Consider the following 17,625-nt stretch of genomic DNA (forward strand, 5'->3'; position numbering starts at 1 on the left):
GAGGGAAGTCAGGACGGGAACCTGGTGCAGGAACTGAACCAGAGGCCGTGGAGGAACACTACTGGCTTGCTCTCCATGGCTTCTTTAGCCTGCCTCTTCTCTTCTCTCCTCCCCACCCCCCTCTCCTGGCTGTCCTGGCTGTCCTGGACTCTTCTTTGTAGACCAGGCTGACCTCAAACTCAGATAGCTATCTGCCTTTGCCTCCCGAGTGCTGGGATTACAGATGTGCGCCGCTGTGCCCAGCTTTATTCTGCTTTCTTGTAGCACCCAGGACCCCCAGTCTAGGAAGTCACTGCTCAGACAGCGGCTTCGGCCCTTCCATAGCATCATCAACCTAGAAAATGTGCTGCAGGCCATTCTGATGGGGACATTTTCTCAGCTGAGATTCTCTCAACTTGAAACAATTCTAGCTTGTGTCAGGTTCACACAGAACTAGCTGGCACACCCACCCAGTCCCACCCCCAGCCCCCAGTTGAGGATTTAAAATGAGGTTGAGGGTGCAGCTTAGGGGTACAGCACTTGGCTAGCTAGTGCCAAGGCCCAGGGCGTCATCCCAAGTTCTGTGGATAAGTAAATAGACAAGCCTGGGCCACTGTGAACGGACTCCTGGGCACACGTCCCGTGGTGCTCTGTGGAAATGTCTCCATAATGTGGCAACGCAGGAAAGCTTGAGCAGGAAGCTCTGGGAGCCACCGTACAAAGTGCCTCTTCCACCACGTGCATTCGTAACTCCTGCCGGATTCAGAGGGCCGTTCCGGCACACACCAAATCCTGCCCATGTTCCATCCTTCAAGCAGTGGGAATGACCTCACACTGTAGGCCGGCTGGACCAGGGGGACCGCACAGCCGGACCTTAGAGGCACCATATGACTCAGCCCCGGATGTCTGTTCAAAAGCTGATCTCTGGCCTCGTGTGGTCGTGCACGCCTTTAGTCCTAGCACCCAGGAGACAGAGGCAGGAAGATTTCTTTGAGTTCAAGGCCAGCCTGGACTACATAGCAAGTTCCAGGCTAACCAGGGCTACGTAGTGAGGCCCTACCTGAAAACATCAACAACAAAACTCTGCTCTCAAACTAACCACAAGGCATGTGTTCTGTTAATGACAGGGTGGTCGTGGTTCATGGTTGGCCCTTGCTATCCCACAAACTCGGGTAGCTTCAACATACCTCTGCTGAGCCTACATCCCTTGTTAGGTGTCCCTGGGAAGGATGGATGGGGAGCCCAGACAGGCGTGAAGGGTCCATCACCAGCTGCAGAGACTGTTCTTCCTCTGCTCTGATCCCTGGCCCCATTTCCCACCACTCATCCAATCTCTCACATCCCCTTTTCTACACAGGGGACTCTTGGGACTCACTTGCTGGGGTGTTTGGTTCATCAGGCCTTGGTAGTGCAGTAGTACAGCGTTTGTTGGATGAGTGAGTGCGTGTGTCAGTCAGTGTGTATGGCATACAGTAACAGTATGGCTATGAACTGTCAGGTTCTCCTATATTTAAGTTAGGGGTGGAATCCAGGGGCTCCCCAATGCGTTGATCTTGATCACCACAAACCCGTGAAAATCTAGTATAGAGGCAGGGTCCTGTGAGGCCCGCTTCCTTACTCAGGAGTCTCAGTAACTCATGGCAGGGTTGTTTGTGCCTCTGAAAGCCTTACCTTTGACCTCCCTCAAAACACTTCAGCCCTGACAGAATCAGCTTCAGAACTTGATCTGTGGGGTTGACTCCACACCTTGAGGGTGGGGGGTGGGGGAGGGCTTGGTGCTTCTTATAGACAAGAGTTTGTTTAGGGTAGGAATGAAGTGAGTGCCACAGTTCCACTAACCTGGAGGAACCCGAAAACCCCACGGTCGTGGTGGAGGTCTCATCTGGCTGCAGGCTCTGCTAGGAAATGCTGTGTGACTTTAGAAGGGTTGCTTTACCTCTCTGTGTGTCTTGTTTTCATCTGTGGAACAGTGTAATATCAGGGTTGTTGGGAAGAGCAGGGAGGCTACGGTGTGACATAATTGTTCACTGACATCTGTCCTTCTTACTGTTGTTTTCTGAAAAATGGGTCCTAGCAGATTCGAACAGACACCTGCAGTGCCCTGTAGGTCCTTTCAGGAGGCCCACAGCGCTGTGATCTGGGGTTGGGGGACATACACAGTTACCTTGACCATAACTGTTGGGTTGTCACTTATACTACATGCTTGGGAGTCATGGGATGATGGCTGTCCATGGGCATGAGGACATTATGATTCTGCTTCTCCTGGATGTCCAAGCTGGAGCTGAGGAGTCCGGGGGCATCCCTTGGCTGTGTGATACAGACACCTGAAGTTTTCTCTCACACTGGTCTGAGGACCCAAGCAGCAGACTTGAGAGGGGCCAGATGACCTTATGGAACCTCTGGGTCACCTATAGTCAGCCTACAGCCGAACTCAGCCCCACTGCTTGCTTTTGTAAATAAAGCTTTATTGGCATATGACCATTCCCATTTGCTCACATAGTGCAGAACCAAGCCACATGCCTTGGAACCTACAGGTTGTGCTGCCTGACGTCCTTCTCTTCAGCTTTAGATAAGAACGTGCTAGCTAGTCTGTAAACTTGGGAATTCACTGGGACAACCTGGAACTTTACTTTTGTTTGTGTGGTTTCATTTGAGACAGGGTCTCACTATGTAGCCCTGGCTGGCCTTTTTAATTTGTTGCCGTCCTTCTGGGTCTCCCTGCCAGGTGTTGGGGTTACAGGTGTGTCCCACTGCTTGTGACTAAGCTGAGACATTGAAAATATTGATGCTGCCTCCAGCCAGGGATCATGGTGGTCTTGGTGCAATTGGGGTCTGGCAGCCTTTAGGCACCAGAAGCCACACAGCTGCCCACGAAGCCATGGCAAACCTGAGATCCCTGGGCATGGCTGGCCAGCACTACCAGCCAGGCTTGCAGGCTCTGTGATTTGCCAACCTCAAGCAGCTGGTCAAAGGACCCAGCACCCCTTTTAAGTCTCCCAGGAGCCAGTAGGGGCCAAAGCACGTGTCTTCATTCAGGCCAAAGTGAGTATCTGGCCAGGGGAGCCTGCCCTCTGCTGTCGCCCTTATCCGTAGGGACACCATATGTTTTGTGCAACGGGCAGCAAGGGCTGAGTCCTTGGTTCCAGCACCCCATCCCAGCCCCTCCATATGGGGGTAGGAGCTGAGTGTCTTGGATACCATGCCCCTGCATGGGTGAGCTCAGGGCAGATGTGCTGACAGCTGTGGAGTGTGGGCTAAGCAGCAGGAATTCCTCCTGTATCCCTTTCCATCTCCTTGAGTTCAGACCCCCAGTTTCCATGGCTCACCTTGGGCACATGAAGAGGGGACACTGTTGACCTGACAGGAAACCCATTCTGTGTCAGCTTCAAGGTCCTCTGTCTGCTGGGATGAGGCTTTGCCCCTGGGCTGTGTGGAGGGTTAGGATCTGTTAGACTGGCTGGCAGACATCTGGTACCCAGCTGAGGAGCCAGCAGCCACATGTGGCTGCTTCTGGGCAGGGTGGCTGCCCTGGCCCCTCCCTTTAGAGATCATGAGGTTCTTGGTAGTGGGGAGAGTGACCTGAGAATCCAGAGGAGACAGAAGTGTTGTCCCCAGAGCCCACAATGACTCTACAAGTCAGACTTTTGCTCTGTGTACCAGTATGCCATGATGTCGCTGTCTGTCTCCTGTGTAGCCTAAGCCTATAAAAGACAAGGCTGTAGAGCCATGGTGGACCACTGTTCTCCTGCCAGGAAGGAAGAATGGGGGAAAGAGGGCTGCATCACTGCCCCTACATACACACACATTTTTTGTTGGTGTGCCTGCCTGCGCTCTGCCTATTCCCTTCCCCACCCCACCTCCCAGGCCTTCTGCAGGAGTTACTCCTTCAGGCTCAATAGAGAGGCAGGAATTGAACCCCGGTGCCCAAGTGTAGTGCTTTTTCACACTTCCCTCTGACTCCAACAGCTCCCACCTGGCTGGGTTCCCAGCTGCCCCAGCCTCCACGTTCACTGTCTCTCCCTTCCCCAGCTTCACCTGTCTTCCTTTTTCCCTCCTGCCTCTGCTCCCTGGGCTGTAGCAGCAACAGCAGCAGCAACAGCAGCAGCAACAGCAGCAGCAGCAGCAGCAGATGGCACGGAGCAGCCAAGAGGAAAAGGAGGAGAAGGAGAAGGAGGCCGACAAGGAGGAGGAGAAGCAGGATGTGGACCATGAGAAAGAAGAGCTCAGCAAGTAAGGCCTTGCAGCTGCTCAGCTCACACCTGGGCCCTGGGGAGCGAGCCTGGCGCCAGTTTGGAGCCCCAGTCAGTTCTCCCAGGCCTTTCCTCCCGGAAGCCTCAGCCCCTCCTCCCTCCATCCCCCGCCCTCTCCGCAGCCCCCCAGAGACTGAGGAGACCGATTGCTCATTTGAGCCCTGCTCCTGCACTCATAAATCCAGACAGCCACTTTGGCACTCAGCCTTGCCTCCCCTCCAAGGCCCCTGAGGTCCATGAGGGAGAGTGGGCTGAAGAGCCTCGGGAGGGCTACATGGTTGCAAGCATCCGGCAGCCCTCACTTTCATAGTCACCCCTATCAGCACCCGACAGCTCCAAGCCAGTGGGAGAAGGTGGAGGAGCTGCAGGTGCCTGTGATGGGCCCCGTGCACGCCAGAGCCTCCCCCTTCCCCGTCTCCACGGCTCCAGCCAGCATCTTTCAGGAAGATGAATGGGCGACAGAGGCAATAAATCTGCCCCAGTTGCTTCTCAGAAGCTGGGTCCCCACGTCATGTGCACCCCCATAGCTAACCTGGGCTGCGATTCTCCAGGCATGCAGTCCTGGGTACCCTGAGCAGATTACTCTGTAAAGAGCCAGAATTAAGTCTTCTGTGGCTACTCAAAGGGCTGCAGAGAGTCTCGAAGGCCTCCAGCAGGGTTCCTTGTTTGGTGTATGGTTGGTGGTAACAATGAACAACACTTTGAGTTCCCAGTGGTGACCGGAGGGGCTCCCATCGCCCCCCCTCCCCGGTAGGGATCTGCCTACCCATAGTGCCTGCCGTCTTTGGCCCAGCAGCACCTCTTCCCTTTCTCCAGCTCTGATAGAGTGACCCAAAGGTCTCTTCCAGTTGTCTTGGGGTTTCCAGCCCAAGCTGATCCATCCTGGTCTCCCTTCCATAACTGCAGGGAGAAGACTGATGACACTTCTGGGGAGGATAATGACGAGAAAGAGGCTGTGGCCTCCAAAGGCCGCAAAACTGCCAACAGCCAAGGCCGCCGCAAAGGCCGCATCACCCGCTCCATGGCCAACGAGGCCAACCACGAGGAGGCTGCCACCTTGCAGCAGAGTTCGGAGCTGGGTGAGCAGGGTCTGGGGACTGGGAGGGACTGGGACACAGAGAGATTGGTTCCTGCCAGGATTCCCATGAAGCTGGAGCTAACTGCCTGTAGCTTGAGGGCCTGGCTCTCTGTGGTGGGGGTTCAGATCGAAATGCCTACTGAGCTCACCCAGGGCATTCTCTCTCTGCCTCAGCGTCTGCACGTGCACAGAGAGAAACTACACCCGACAAGAATATAAGAGATTCCAGGAGCCTAGAACCTGGACGCGGGCGGAGCTCAGGACTGGGAAAAGGCAATAACACCCACCCCTCCCCCACCCAGCCCCTGTTTGTTGTATTGAAATCAGAAGAATGAGCCGCGCGGCCCTCTCTTTGGGGTGGTGATGAGCTGGGTGAAGTTACTGTTAGGAGGACAGTTTGTGGGTGGCGCCTGCACCTTTGTGGGTCTTGGTTTCCCTTTATGTTGTAGAGGGGCTTCCTTGGGCCTCCTCTTGGTAGAAAGAGGACCGATAGGGTGAGATGAACTGCAGCTCTAGCTCACTCATCCTGTGCTGCAGATCTTGGCTGCCTGGGGCTCTTCCCAGGGAAGAGTGACGTGAGACCTGTTCTGTTTCTCACAGACCCTACTAGGGGCTCCCTGGATCTGCACTAGGCCCTCATTCCTCTTGGGAGTGGCTTGGGCTTTTACTCATGGGCTGCTTTACTTTAATGGGGCCTGTGGAGTCACAGGTATAATTGGAACTCAGCCCCAATGACCTTGGACCCTACCTGGCTCTGGTCATGTGTCAGCTGCCACTTGGTGCCAGTATGCCAGAGGGTCTGTGAGAAGCTTTGAGGCACACCTAGTGGAGGACAGTCCTCTAGGCTGAAGGGTAGAAAACATACCCAGGGCTTCCCTCAGTGCTCCAGAATCTTCTACCCAGGGCCTAGAAAGCCTCCCTTAGGGCTACCCTTGGAAAGACAGGGGATCCTGGGAGATCTGGGAGACAACCAGGGCTCAGCAGCAGGAATGGGCATGACTATCTCTTCCCTCCCTACCTTCACCTGCTTGCTGCCCTCGCTGTCCCTTAGTTTGAATAGACCATACTGTGCCTGGCACAGTTCCCAACTCCCCCCTGTCAGGGGCTCATAGCTGGGTTCTGGGCAGGCCACCTGGGATGCTGCTGGAGAATAGTTCAAGCCTCTGACCAACCTACACCTGGCTATATCCTTTCTGAGGGGCTTTGGACAAGCTGGGGAGGCTGTGACAGTCACCAGCACAAGCAGAGTCCCCAGCCATGGTGATGTCACTTATGGGACATGGGCAAATACGAAGGAGCCATTTTGACTGTCATGGCTGGAGAAGGGCTGTGAGCATCTAGAGCAGTGGTTTTCAACCTTCCTAACACCACAGCCCTTTAGTTCAGTTTCTCAGGTCGTGGTGACCCCCCGAATGAAGAGTTTTCATTGCTGTTTCACAACTATTTTTGTTGCTGTTATGAATCGTAACGCAAACATCTGACATGCAGGCTCTCTGATATGCGACCCCTCAGGCTGAGAAGCACTGGTCCAGAGGGCAGCATCTGAGGAGGTGAAACGGCCTGCTCCGCACAGTGGGGCCCCTGTCTACCTGCCCGTCATCCCTCCTTCGCACTGTGACCATGTCCCCAGGCAGGCTACCCCTTGGCTAGCAGAGTGCGTGTAGAGCCAGGTGTCGTAGCTCAGTCCCTAGCCACCTCAGTTTTCTTGTCTGTAGATTGAGATAGCAGGACCTCACAGCGCAGTGGGCTGTGGGGCTACATGTGAGAGCAAGGGCGCTGCTGTGCACAGCACCCAGCTGTCAGGCACTGTGGCACAGGGTAGCTGGGATTAAGCCTCCGCTGGCTCAGAGCAGACTGTAGGGAAATTACGCCGAGGGACTGTCACCAATTGCCCTGTCTCCCTTTCAGCTTCCATGGAGATGAATGAGAGTTCTCGATGGACTGAGGAAGAGATGGAGACAGCAAAGAAAGGTAAGGTGCCATAATGCTGTGCAATGTGCTTGAGTTTGTCTCGGGTACTGGGATGTTTTGCAAAGTTGCTGGTGCATCCGGCCTGGAGTTGGACTCTTCAGAGCCTTAGTGGACCTGCCAGAGAATGGGTCTGTTCTGCGAGTGGTGTGCTGTATCTGAAGTCGTGATAGCTCAGTAGCCTGTGGGTTGAGTGCATAAGTGGCTAGTGCCACTGGCCCAAGAGGACAGTGGACAAGGTGCCTGGTGGAGTCACAGCTCTCTGGCCATCGAGGCAGGCCACTGTGTTGGAACTATAGGACTTCTTGTCTTCACACAAGTGTGTGGCTCTTCTATGGGGTCTCAGAGGTCCCCAGGCTTGGGTGCGTGTCTACATCACGAGGCCAAGACTGGATTTTCAAAATAGGGAGTCGCCAGCTATTGGTGACCTTGTGACATTCGACATGACAGGCTGGGCTAGGCAATTACACCCTCTGAGATGGACATTTCTTACCACATCCTGCTGACGAGACAGAACCCCTAACCCTGGCACCTCTCTGAGCCCTAACAATAGAACCTGACCTTTGGGGCATGCCTCCTGGGGTCCTGGTAGCCCTGGTGACATTATCATAACCTCTCTTGAAACCACATTCAGCATGGCTGAGGCTTCACTTTCCAGCTTGGTGACCTAGCTCTGAGACTCAGTTTTCCCATCCCTAAGATAGGAGTGCCATTCAGGCCTGGCTGTAAGGAGTTAAAGCCAGGCATTAGGAGGCCTCAGGACGTACGGCTTTCACCAAGGGTCCCAGAGCCAGGAGCTGTGAACATGCTGTGTCCCTGCCTCCCCAGCACACTCACTCTCTTAGAGACACAAAGCCACCTGCTGCCGTGAGTGTGGGGCACTGCATTTGGCTCCTGCCTTAGTTGCCACCTCTTTTGCCATGATTCTTCTCTGAGATGTAGCTGTAGCTCCCATCCCTGCCCACTGTCATGGAGGAGAAGCTGAGGCTGAAGGTTTCCCAAAGCTCCAGAGGTGAAAACACTGAGGATCGGGAGCGAGCCCCATCCTCTTGTCCCTCGTCCCTCACACCCAGCCCCAAGGCTGTGTCCAGGCTGCGATGTGCATGGTAGGAACCAGTGGCTTTGATTAAGAGTGCTCGCACACCTGTCATTCTGCTCCTCAGACCTGTTCCTCCCCACTCTCGTGGGGTTTGCTGAGGGTTTTATGGGTGCGGCAGGAATGTCCCAAACCGCCTGGGGAGCAGCCAGCAACCTGGAGGGTACTCTGACTGCTCCCCATCCTCCTTCTGGCCTGTGCCCTTCTTCACCTAAGGGTAGGCCTAGCCTGGGGGCTGTGCCATCGCTCAGAAAGGACAGTGGGGCAGTCTGTCTGCAGGGCTCCGTGGTTGTGTCTCTAGCCAGCTGGGTGCGGTGCGCACTCATCCCAGAGGGCCTGTGTTGTCAGTTTGATGTTTTGTTTTTTGTGCGTGCGTCTACATTGTGGTTTGTGGTATGAATTCTAAAGAGTCTTTATGTAATGGTTCGATTCCCATGGTTTAATCTCCTCAAAGTCTGTATAACGGACTTGACCACTGAAAAGCACTGGGCCTGGTGGCACATGCCTGTCATTCCAGCACATCGGAGGCAGAGGCAGGAGGACCATGAGTTTAGTCTCACCCTCACTTAGGTAGCACAGGGGATGCCAACATGGACTGAGTGAGACCTGTCTCAAACAACCAAACAAAAAATGCCGCCACCTACATTTTCCCACAATGGTGTGTTACAACTTTCCACGCCCTAGATGGAAATCCCGTACCCATTATCGGTACCTCCTGCCCATCAGTCTAAGGGCGAGGCAGCACTAATGGACTTCCGGTCTGTGGCTAGAAGTCATTTCGTCCTGACACTTACAGGAAAGATTCCTGCCGCTGTAGTCCTCATGCCTGGCTGCACTCCCTGAGTGCTGTGTTCAGGGTTCACGTACCTGTGAAGGATGCAGAGCTACATGAAACAACACGGAATGCAGGCCCCCTCCCCCCACTTTCTTCCCTGTGGGCTTACCTGGTGACAGAGTGGTGGGTTGTCCCCCCTTTGGGCTGTGCGTGCTTCTGTGGGCATCATGTGACTCCTTTGCTTTTATTCACATGTGGGTCCTCCCATCTCAGCATACCAGCTGTGCAATTACTCATGGGAAGTGGCCACCTTTTCCCATATCCTGAAGTGCTTGCAGCCTCTCAAGTGTTCTCATGCTGTCACCAGCCCCACTGCCTGACACCAGGAGGCTGCTTCCCCCCTCCCTGCTTTGGAAGGGCAGATCAGGAGTTGGGAGGGGGTGGGATGACTCACCAGCTGGGATGGGTCGCCCCATGCCACTGTCTCAAGGTTAGGGCCTATAGGGAGGGCTGGGAGCTCATCTCCAGTGATCCCAGGGCCCATGTGCACCGGCCCTGCTCAGTGACATTTGAAATAGCGCCGTGAGCGCCGGCGCGGGTTGCTGCTGTGAATTACAGCAATCTGGACAATTATGCCTGTTCACAGTGGCTGCTGATGGCTGTTCCGGAGGCGGGGGCGGGGAGGCAGGTGCGCACAGCCCGTGGTAGCTCCTTTTCCACTGCCTGTGGGGGTGAGAGGCTAAGAATGTTCCAGGGCACCCTGCTGAGAGAGTGCTGACAACTCAGAGAGGAAAATGACCCGAGCCAAGCTGTGTCCCAGGCAGATGGTACTCACCCATCCCTGGCCCAGTGTGGGGTAGGATCCTAGAGTGAACCAGGCCCTCAGGGAACCCAGGCAGGTAAGCAGCCAGGTGTTCCCAGAGCCACTGGAGCATCCTCTGTAGCCCAGCTGTGAAGGACAGCTGCAGGAGAGCCCAGCCCCACCCTGAGAGAAACCTCATTGGATTTCCTGTGTATGTGACCTCAGACCAGTCACTTTCTTCATCTGTATACTAGTCACTGACTGCAGCGCAATAGGAAAATTTTCTCTCCCTTGCTCAGGAGACGAGAGGTGCAAAGTTGAAGTGTGGGCAGGGCCATATTTCTTTCAGGGCTCCAGCAAGGCGCTGGCACCCATATCCCACCTCAGGTGGTGTCCTCACATTGCTAGCCTCCATCCTCTCATGACCTTGCCACGCCTCCCCCCTTGTATCTGGATTTCCTCCTCCTCCTTTTCTCTTTTCTTTTGTCTTTTTTTTTTTTTTTTTTTCCTTTTCTTTTCCTTTTAAGACAGGGTCTCTTTGTATCCCTGGCTGGCCTTGAATTTGAAGAGGTCCCCATCTCTGCCTCCTGAGTGCTGTGATTAAAGGTGTGTTCTACCACAGAATCCTCCTTAGCCTCTTTGTACCCTCTGTCTCTTCCACGGGCGCGTTTCCCTGTGCATAACTTCTAGGTGAACATAAAACTTTAGTTGGGAATATCGTCTAAGCCACATCCATGTGCTTTTATTGATTAAGAGTCAATAATTAGTCGATAGCTGACCTTGAAGTCTTGATGCTTAGCCATTTTGGCACCTTGTCCTGCTCTGTCACCTCTGCAGCTCCTTGGTCTGCCTGCCTGCCTCCCCATTTCTACCTAGTTTCATTCACTGCCCCTATCCCCGAAAAAAAAAAAAAAGGCAGGGAGGTTGGCCTTCTGGGTTTATCATCAAGGTGGAAGGAGCCAAATGTTTGCAGCTCTTGGTATACAGTGGGCACAGCCTGTGTGGGCAGCACACAGGCTGGATTGGAGTCCCGACACTGCCTCATGGAATCTGGCCTGAGTGTTTACCTGTAGCATGGGACTGATCCTCGCCTGTGTCCTTGGGAGGTTGGAATGCAGGGGCATGGCCTGCCAAGCAGTTACTCAGCCTCAAGTGGAGCGTGAGCCTACTGTATGAAAGAAGATAATACGTCTGCATCCTGCTTTGAGGCAGCTGCTGTCATGCAAATGAGGAGAGAGACCCAGAGATTCTGAATGACTACCCAAGATCATATAGCTGTGAAATGAGGGATCTGGGATTGGAACCCAGGCTCTACTTGCAAAGTAGGACTCAGTGGTGAGGGGACTGAGTCAGTTGGTCCCTGTGCTGCTATTTTCTAAGTAATGAAGGAAGGAAGGGCAGCCAGTGGAGCAGATAGCCCTGTGTCAGGGACAGTGCACTCAAGTGAGACATATTAGAAACCCAGACAATGAGGACCGGAGAGGCAGAAATGGAGAGGCCACAGTGGCTCTGGTGACAGCATTGGAGTTTCAGAGTTTGGCCACTATTCAGAGGACTGAAGGGACTTGGAGTTAGTCCCTGGCAACCTGATGGTCCAGGATCTCTGTGTGTGGTATGTGTGTGTGTTAAGGAGGCAGGGCTGCTCTCCTGGGCTCATATTGGGTGGAGCCTGAGCCTGCGCTTGAGCAGGAACCCCTGCCTCCTTAGGAACTGGGTATACCCAGGGACCTGGCCCCTTGCCTGCCTTAGGAGGAGGGCCACAGTGGAAGGGAGGGGCCTGCAAGGCTAGGCCGGTGGCCTCAAGTTCCCAGAGAGGTTAGCCTGGGTCTTAAGGAATTTTGACCCTGGGCAGAGCTGGTGGTAAGAGGGTAGGGCTGCCCCCACTGGACTTAAACCAGGAGCACCACATGCTGTTTCCAGGGCAGGCAGTGGAGGCCCGTGTCCGTGCTAGCTCTGCTCAGGAGACACACCCTCCCTTGATAGCCCTACCTGCCAGTGGGTGTGGTCTGGTCTCATCTTTCTCATGGTTGAGTACCTAGGCCTGGTGGGGAGGCGCTCAGCCATTGTTTTGTCAGAGTTCACGCTGTCCCCATTGCCAGTTCAGGCTGACCTTTCCAAGAATGCACTGTGTACCTCCTAGGGAGCCCTGTGCACAGCAGTGAAGCAGCCTGGCCAAGTGTGCCCAGCCAGTGGCTAGTGCACTGAATTCAGGGGCCACAGGGCAGGGCCAGGCCCCATCCAAGTGAGGAGATGATGAGTAGACATGGAGATCTCCCTAGGCATAATGGAGATGGCCCTGGAGGCGTGTGTCTGGGCGTTTCTGGCCCCTTGTTTTATGATTCCAAGGGAGAAAGTAGGATTTCTATATGGACTCAGGTACGGCCAGACATGGGCCCGCTGGATTTTGATTCGTCTCTCATTGATACCGTAAAGGAGATGTCAGCTCCTGCCTTCCCTCACTCTGGCCCAACGTCCGACTCCTTGTTGGAGAGGGACGGGTACTGAATGACCCTCGTGACCCCACGTTCCTATGCACACCTTGTTTCTGCCTCGCACATGAGAAAGTGTCATGGTATGCCTCAATGAGAGTAGCCAGCCAAGGCTCCGGGGACAGGGCACTCTGACCCTACAGACCAGGCTATGTGTGGCCCTGTAGGTGGACGGTTGGGTTGGCCTCAGAGCCTCCCCTGTTGACTTTGTCTCACAAGTGGGTACATGGTACGCCTCCGTTGTATCCATGATTGGCAAGTACAGGTGCTAAGGTCTAAAGTGTGAGGTGAGAAGGCAGCCAGGGCAGCTTCAAGGATGAGGTCATTCTTAGGCCCCACACGTCACACTGTAGGTCTCCGGGCTGCTGGTGCTCAACGAGCACACGTCCCTCGAGTCCAGCACAGGCTCAGCCTTTCTGAAGGAAGGAGGGTGCGGCTGGAGGACCCAGGACAGGGAGGATGCCTTTGTCTCACTTCTTGCTCTGGGAAGGTTTTGCTGTGCAAGGGAGTCTAGGAAAGCTGCTGTGAGGGTGGAGGTTGGGATGGCATACCCGCCTAAACTTCCTGGGAGGAGCCGGGAGCCCCAGACTGTGGGAGAGCAAGTTCTCCAGTGTGTTGTCGCAGGTCAGAGGCCTACATACTTCCTGAGCACAGGGCCCAGTGAGGGCCTGGGCCTGGAGCAGTCATAGACCCTGAGCCACTGGAGCCTTCACGGGTCCCAAGTAGCACATGGGAAAAGGGTCACCTCAGCCACCATTTCTTCCTCCTCTCTGTGGCTGTTGGGCTCCTTCAGCCCTCTGCCAGCTTCAGGCTCTGACTCAGGCCCCCCTGCCTTGACTTCCTGTCTTGGCCAATTTCACTTCCTAAGTAGCTGCCTCTGAAATTCCTTCCTTAGAAATTAGTGGGGTGGGAGAACCTGAGACCGCAAGGCAGGCTGGCGAAACTGTCGCACTGAGCATGCGGGCTCCCAGTGTTGGCAGTGCGTCCGCCAGCTCGGGATCCCCAGGGTTAACCCCACCAGGACAGACACTCATGGGACCTTCCTGGATCCCTGCCTCAGGAACTTGGGCGTCTAGGGCTTCATTCTTTTTTTGAGTGCAGTCATGGATGGGTGCAACAAAGGAGCTGGTCTCCAGGAGTAGATGCTATGGAAATTACATACTACCCCACTCCCCAGGGCCAGAGGCAGGGCCCAGCATGCTTCTTGGGTAGATGCAAATATCCTGAGGCCTTCTCAGGGTCGGGAGCAGTAGAGTTGTCTGTTCTCTGGGGCTCTTCAGTCTTGGGAGCTTTTGAGTTTCCTTCCAGGAATACCCGGACACTTTGACAGGGTGTGTGCTTGGCCCCCTTTGGAGTCCTTGCCCCGTAGAGGACAGTGAGATTCTGGGAAAGACCTGGGTTCTCAGCAGTATTGGGATCTCCTCACCACCTGCCCCAGGATACAAGAAAGCTCCAACCTGTCTGTCCCTGTCCTCTGGGCTTCTAGAACAGAATGGAAGGGCAAGGGCTAGAGGGAAGAGTTGGTCCCGGAAGCCAGCCTGACCGGATGCCACTCTAGGAGGCAGCTTGGTTGTCTTGGCCTCCCAGGAGCTATTGGGACCTTGCAGCAGGTGCTTTCCGAGAAGACAAGATATAGTAGGTAGCCACCAGACCCTAGGTCAGACCTCTGGGAGCCCCAGGCCCCTCCCCCACTCCAAATGGTTGCTGGTGTTGGAGTACTCCCAAGTAGGTTCCAAGTTCCCCACCCCTCACCCCCATAGAAAGCTAACCAGTCCTGGCCACCCACAGCCCTCTGGGGGACTGCCTGGTCTAGGCTTTGGGGGCCTGTGAGGAAAGGGGGAGTGCGACCGCAGGTGGAACTGGCTGGCTGACGGGGAGGGCTGGCTGGCTGGCGGGCGGAAGAGGCTGCTTGCTCCCTGCCTGCCGGGGGTGGGAGCTCTGTTTTTCTGGATCCCTCAGTCTGTTCTTACCGCTGCTGACGCTGCCACGGATGGGGAGAGAGGGAGGGAGCCTGTGCCAGTTGGCCCGCCCAGCCGAACCTGGGCCTGTGCCCGGCCCCCGCCCGCCCCCGCCCGCCGCGTCTGGAGGTCACATTCAGTCCTGACGCGGCTCGCTGGGTCAGGCAGCAAGAAGAGCTGAGCGGAGCCCTGGGTCCCACAGCCCAGCCGCTGAGGGACACAGCTGCCGCTCCTGCCCTGCCCAGGGCTTTTGGATTTCATGTGGCTTGATGGGTCTGGGGGCTTGTGGCCAGCACCCTCCCCAAGTGTCCTCCCTGAGAACACTGGTGCCTGGAAGAACTGCGGACGCCGCGTGCGCGCTGGTGACGCCTGGCACAGAGAAACCCGGCACACAGAACTGACAACTTCCCGCTGTTGGCTCCCTCGCCCCCCTCCCAAGCGGGAAGGGCACTGCTCTGCTCCCCGAAGCAGCTGGTAGCAGCGGCTAGAGGAGCTCTGGGCCTGTGGGGTGCCGAGCAGCTCCTGCCCCCAGTGCCTGCTCTCACCCTCTCTGCTCCTGGGATGTGAACAGAGCTAGAGCCAAGGGATACCAGCAAGAAGCCCTAAGGAGCCTTGCAGCCACAGCCTCCTGATCACTGCTCCACTCCCTGGAGCATCCTTCCAGCCGGATGTTTCCGGAAAACTTGGCCGAGGGGGAGACACAGATGAGAGGATGTGAGTTGGCCCCCAGCTGGGGATGGGACTGGAGGGTGGGTTGGCTGGTGACAGGGACTTTGGGCTGCAAGAGTGTTGCGGGTGACTTGGAATTTTGGACCCGTTGGCCATGGTTCTCCCTCCCCCAGTGCCCCTTTTTGCCTTTCTAGGATGCAGCCAAGATCCCCTGGAAGGAGGCTGCACCTTTTGGGCTCCAGGCTTGGCTGGGGCATTCTCAGAGGGGCTCCTCCAGGGTGGACAGGGCAGCTGGGCTGTCTCCACCACATGGGGACATGAAGTGCCCCTGTGCACAGCAGCCCAGTGTGAGGTTCCTAGAACAAGAGCTGAGGAAGTGGGTATCTTCCCAGGACTGTGGGGCGCACTCTGGGAAGGGCTCCCCAACAGCTCTGCCCGGCGCTCCTCGGTGACCACATGTGTTTGGGAACAGCTGAGTGTCATCCCCCCTTCCTGTCAGTTCTCCTCGCTTCTATAGGCTGAGTTAGTTAGTGGACCCAGCTGCCCTACTCCTTGTTGACTTAACTGGATTTGGAAATGTCTGCTCCCCAGAATCGGGCCACCCCCCCATACACACCCAGCCTTTTTAGTCACCCAACCCCCAATAGTTCCAAATGGAGACCTGCCCTGGGGTTCCGGGCCTGCGATCCCTCGGCCTGACGTGTTTGCTGGGCCCTCTTGGCCCGCGCTCGGGAAATATAAATAAACGCAGCCCTAGCCGCCAGGTTCTGGAAGTGGCAGCTGCTGCTGGCGCGGGTGGAGGGAAAGGTCAGGGGCTGAGTTACACTTGATGCCGAGCCCCGGCCCTCCCTGCCTCCTGTCCTTGAGGATCCCTGAGAAGCAGCTACGGAGCCACGTGGCTCTGTGGTCACTGCAGGCCAGCAGGTGGCCTGGCTGTCCGGCACCTCCCCCATACCATGGGGCCCTTGAGGCTGCTACAGTGAAAAACTGGGGCTTCAAGACCCACTCCTGAGCTGGGTGAGGTGGGTGGAACTGTCACAGTCCCTGTCTTGACCAGGGTGTGGGGGCGGGGCAAGCAGACTCAGATTCAAAGCTGTGTAGACCTAAGGGGTCATTTGCTGCTGTGTTGGGCCTTTTGTTGTTTCCTTTGTTTGTAGGAAGCCACCAACTGGAGTTTGAATGAGGGGGATGAGTGGGGGGGGAGAATGGGGGGGGCCTTCCCCTCCCCTCCCCCTCCCACCCATCTCCCTTCTCCTCTCTCCTCCCCTGCTTCCCTTCCCTTCCCATCCCTCCCCAGCAGTCGCAGTTACATCTTTGACTTGTGTAGAGGAAAATGACTTGAAGCCCAATGATGGGAAATCGTCCCTTAGCATTATTACAAGTGGCTTTGTAGCTCAGGTTGTGGCACTGTTGTCCTGCAGCCTCCTAACTGCCATCCCCAGAAGCAGGTTCTGCCACTGCTATGGGAGAGTGGCCCACTCTGCCTTTGGGGAAGCTGGGCCCCGTGGAAGGTTGGTAAGGAGGGATGAGGTGTGACTCTAGCTCAGAGTTGAACTGTGTACGCCTCTCCGGGCAGAGCTCCGAGCTTGTGAATAGTCTGTGGCTTCGGTGGGCTTGGAGGGGGCTGCAGATTTGGAGTTTCTCCCACCATGTGGTCTCAAGCTGTAACTTGGGACAGATCCACCCGTAGCTGCTGAGCCCATCCAGGCCAGGTGGGCCCCGAGTCTGTTGTGGCTCTTTAGGTGTGAGAGCCCAAACTTACCCTGCTCCCTTCTCCAGCTTGGCCCTCCTCCGACCTCTACTCTTCCACAGCTTTTTCCTTCACCTACAGTGAGACCGGAAAACAGGCTTGCTCTCCTGGGGCCTCGCTGCAGCTGTGCAGTGTCAGGCCTGGGTCACCATAGCTCCAGCCTGACTGAGGAGGAGGGGAGGGGAGGCCTGTGTTCTGCCCCCTAGAATTTTAAATGTGGCCTCACTTGGGGCCATGCCCTGTCGTTGTCTGTTTCCTGATCCGTGGCTAGGCGCCTTGTTCTTAGACTGACGTGAGCCCTCACCTGCTCTTCACCTGCAGGCCTCCTCGAACATGGGAGAAACTGGTCAGCCATCGCCCGCATGGTGGGCTCCAAGACCGTGTCCCAGTGTAAGAACTTCTACTTCAACTACAAGAAGAGGCAGAACCTGGATGAGATCCTTCAGCAACACAAGCTAAAGATGGTGAGTCTGGACCAGAACTCACAGGTTGCCCCCCCCCCCCGCCCCGGGACTGTGGCCCACCAGGCCTCCCACAGCCTCCCCCATCATGTGGCCCCTGGCTGCCTGGTAACCGCATGGGGAGGTGAGGGTGGGCCGGGTCCTGACTCAGCCAGAAATTCACCGTCACCCTCAGCACCCTGGGTTGGAGACCCAGAGGCAAAAGAACCCTGAGTTGAGCAGCTTAGCCTCTGCTTGGCTGCTCTTTTGGGCATTATGGCTTCAGTGACAGGGAAGGAGGGTCCCTAAAATCAGAAGCTGGAGGAGGCCTTAGGGGCCAGGCACATTCCACACTGAAAGCTGTGAGATGT

At 55.9% G+C, this 17,625-nt stretch overlaps 1 protein-coding gene across 26 annotated transcripts in view; it reads left to right on the forward strand.

Moving 5' to 3' along the window:
* The window catches only part of Ncor2 (nuclear receptor corepressor 2), a 159,804-nt gene that overhangs the window by 101,960 nt on the left and 40,219 nt on the right, over nucleotides 1-17,625 (forward strand). For 18 of the 26 annotated variants that reach the window (XM_060382319.1, XM_060382326.1, XM_060382329.1 and 15 more), the window contains 5 exons: nucleotides 4,058-4,209; nucleotides 5,136-5,308; nucleotides 5,482-5,580; nucleotides 7,216-7,278; nucleotides 17,136-17,278. In XM_060382319.1, the coding sequence (XP_060238302.1) occupies nucleotides 4,058-4,209; nucleotides 5,136-5,308; nucleotides 5,482-5,580; nucleotides 7,216-7,278; nucleotides 17,136-17,278 (630 nt within the window). The remainder of the gene's footprint in view (nucleotides 1-4,057; nucleotides 4,210-5,135; nucleotides 5,309-5,481; nucleotides 5,581-7,215; nucleotides 7,279-17,135; nucleotides 17,279-17,625) is intronic. The other 8 variants (XM_060382321.1, XM_060382331.1, XM_060382322.1 and 5 more) reach the window with 2 other exon arrangements.

This window comes from Meriones unguiculatus, chromosome 4 (assembly GCF_030254825.1).
Source record: "Meriones unguiculatus strain TT.TT164.6M chromosome 4, Bangor_MerUng_6.1, whole genome shotgun sequence".
NCBI classification, from domain to species: Eukaryota; Metazoa; Chordata; class Mammalia; order Rodentia; family Muridae; genus Meriones; species Meriones unguiculatus.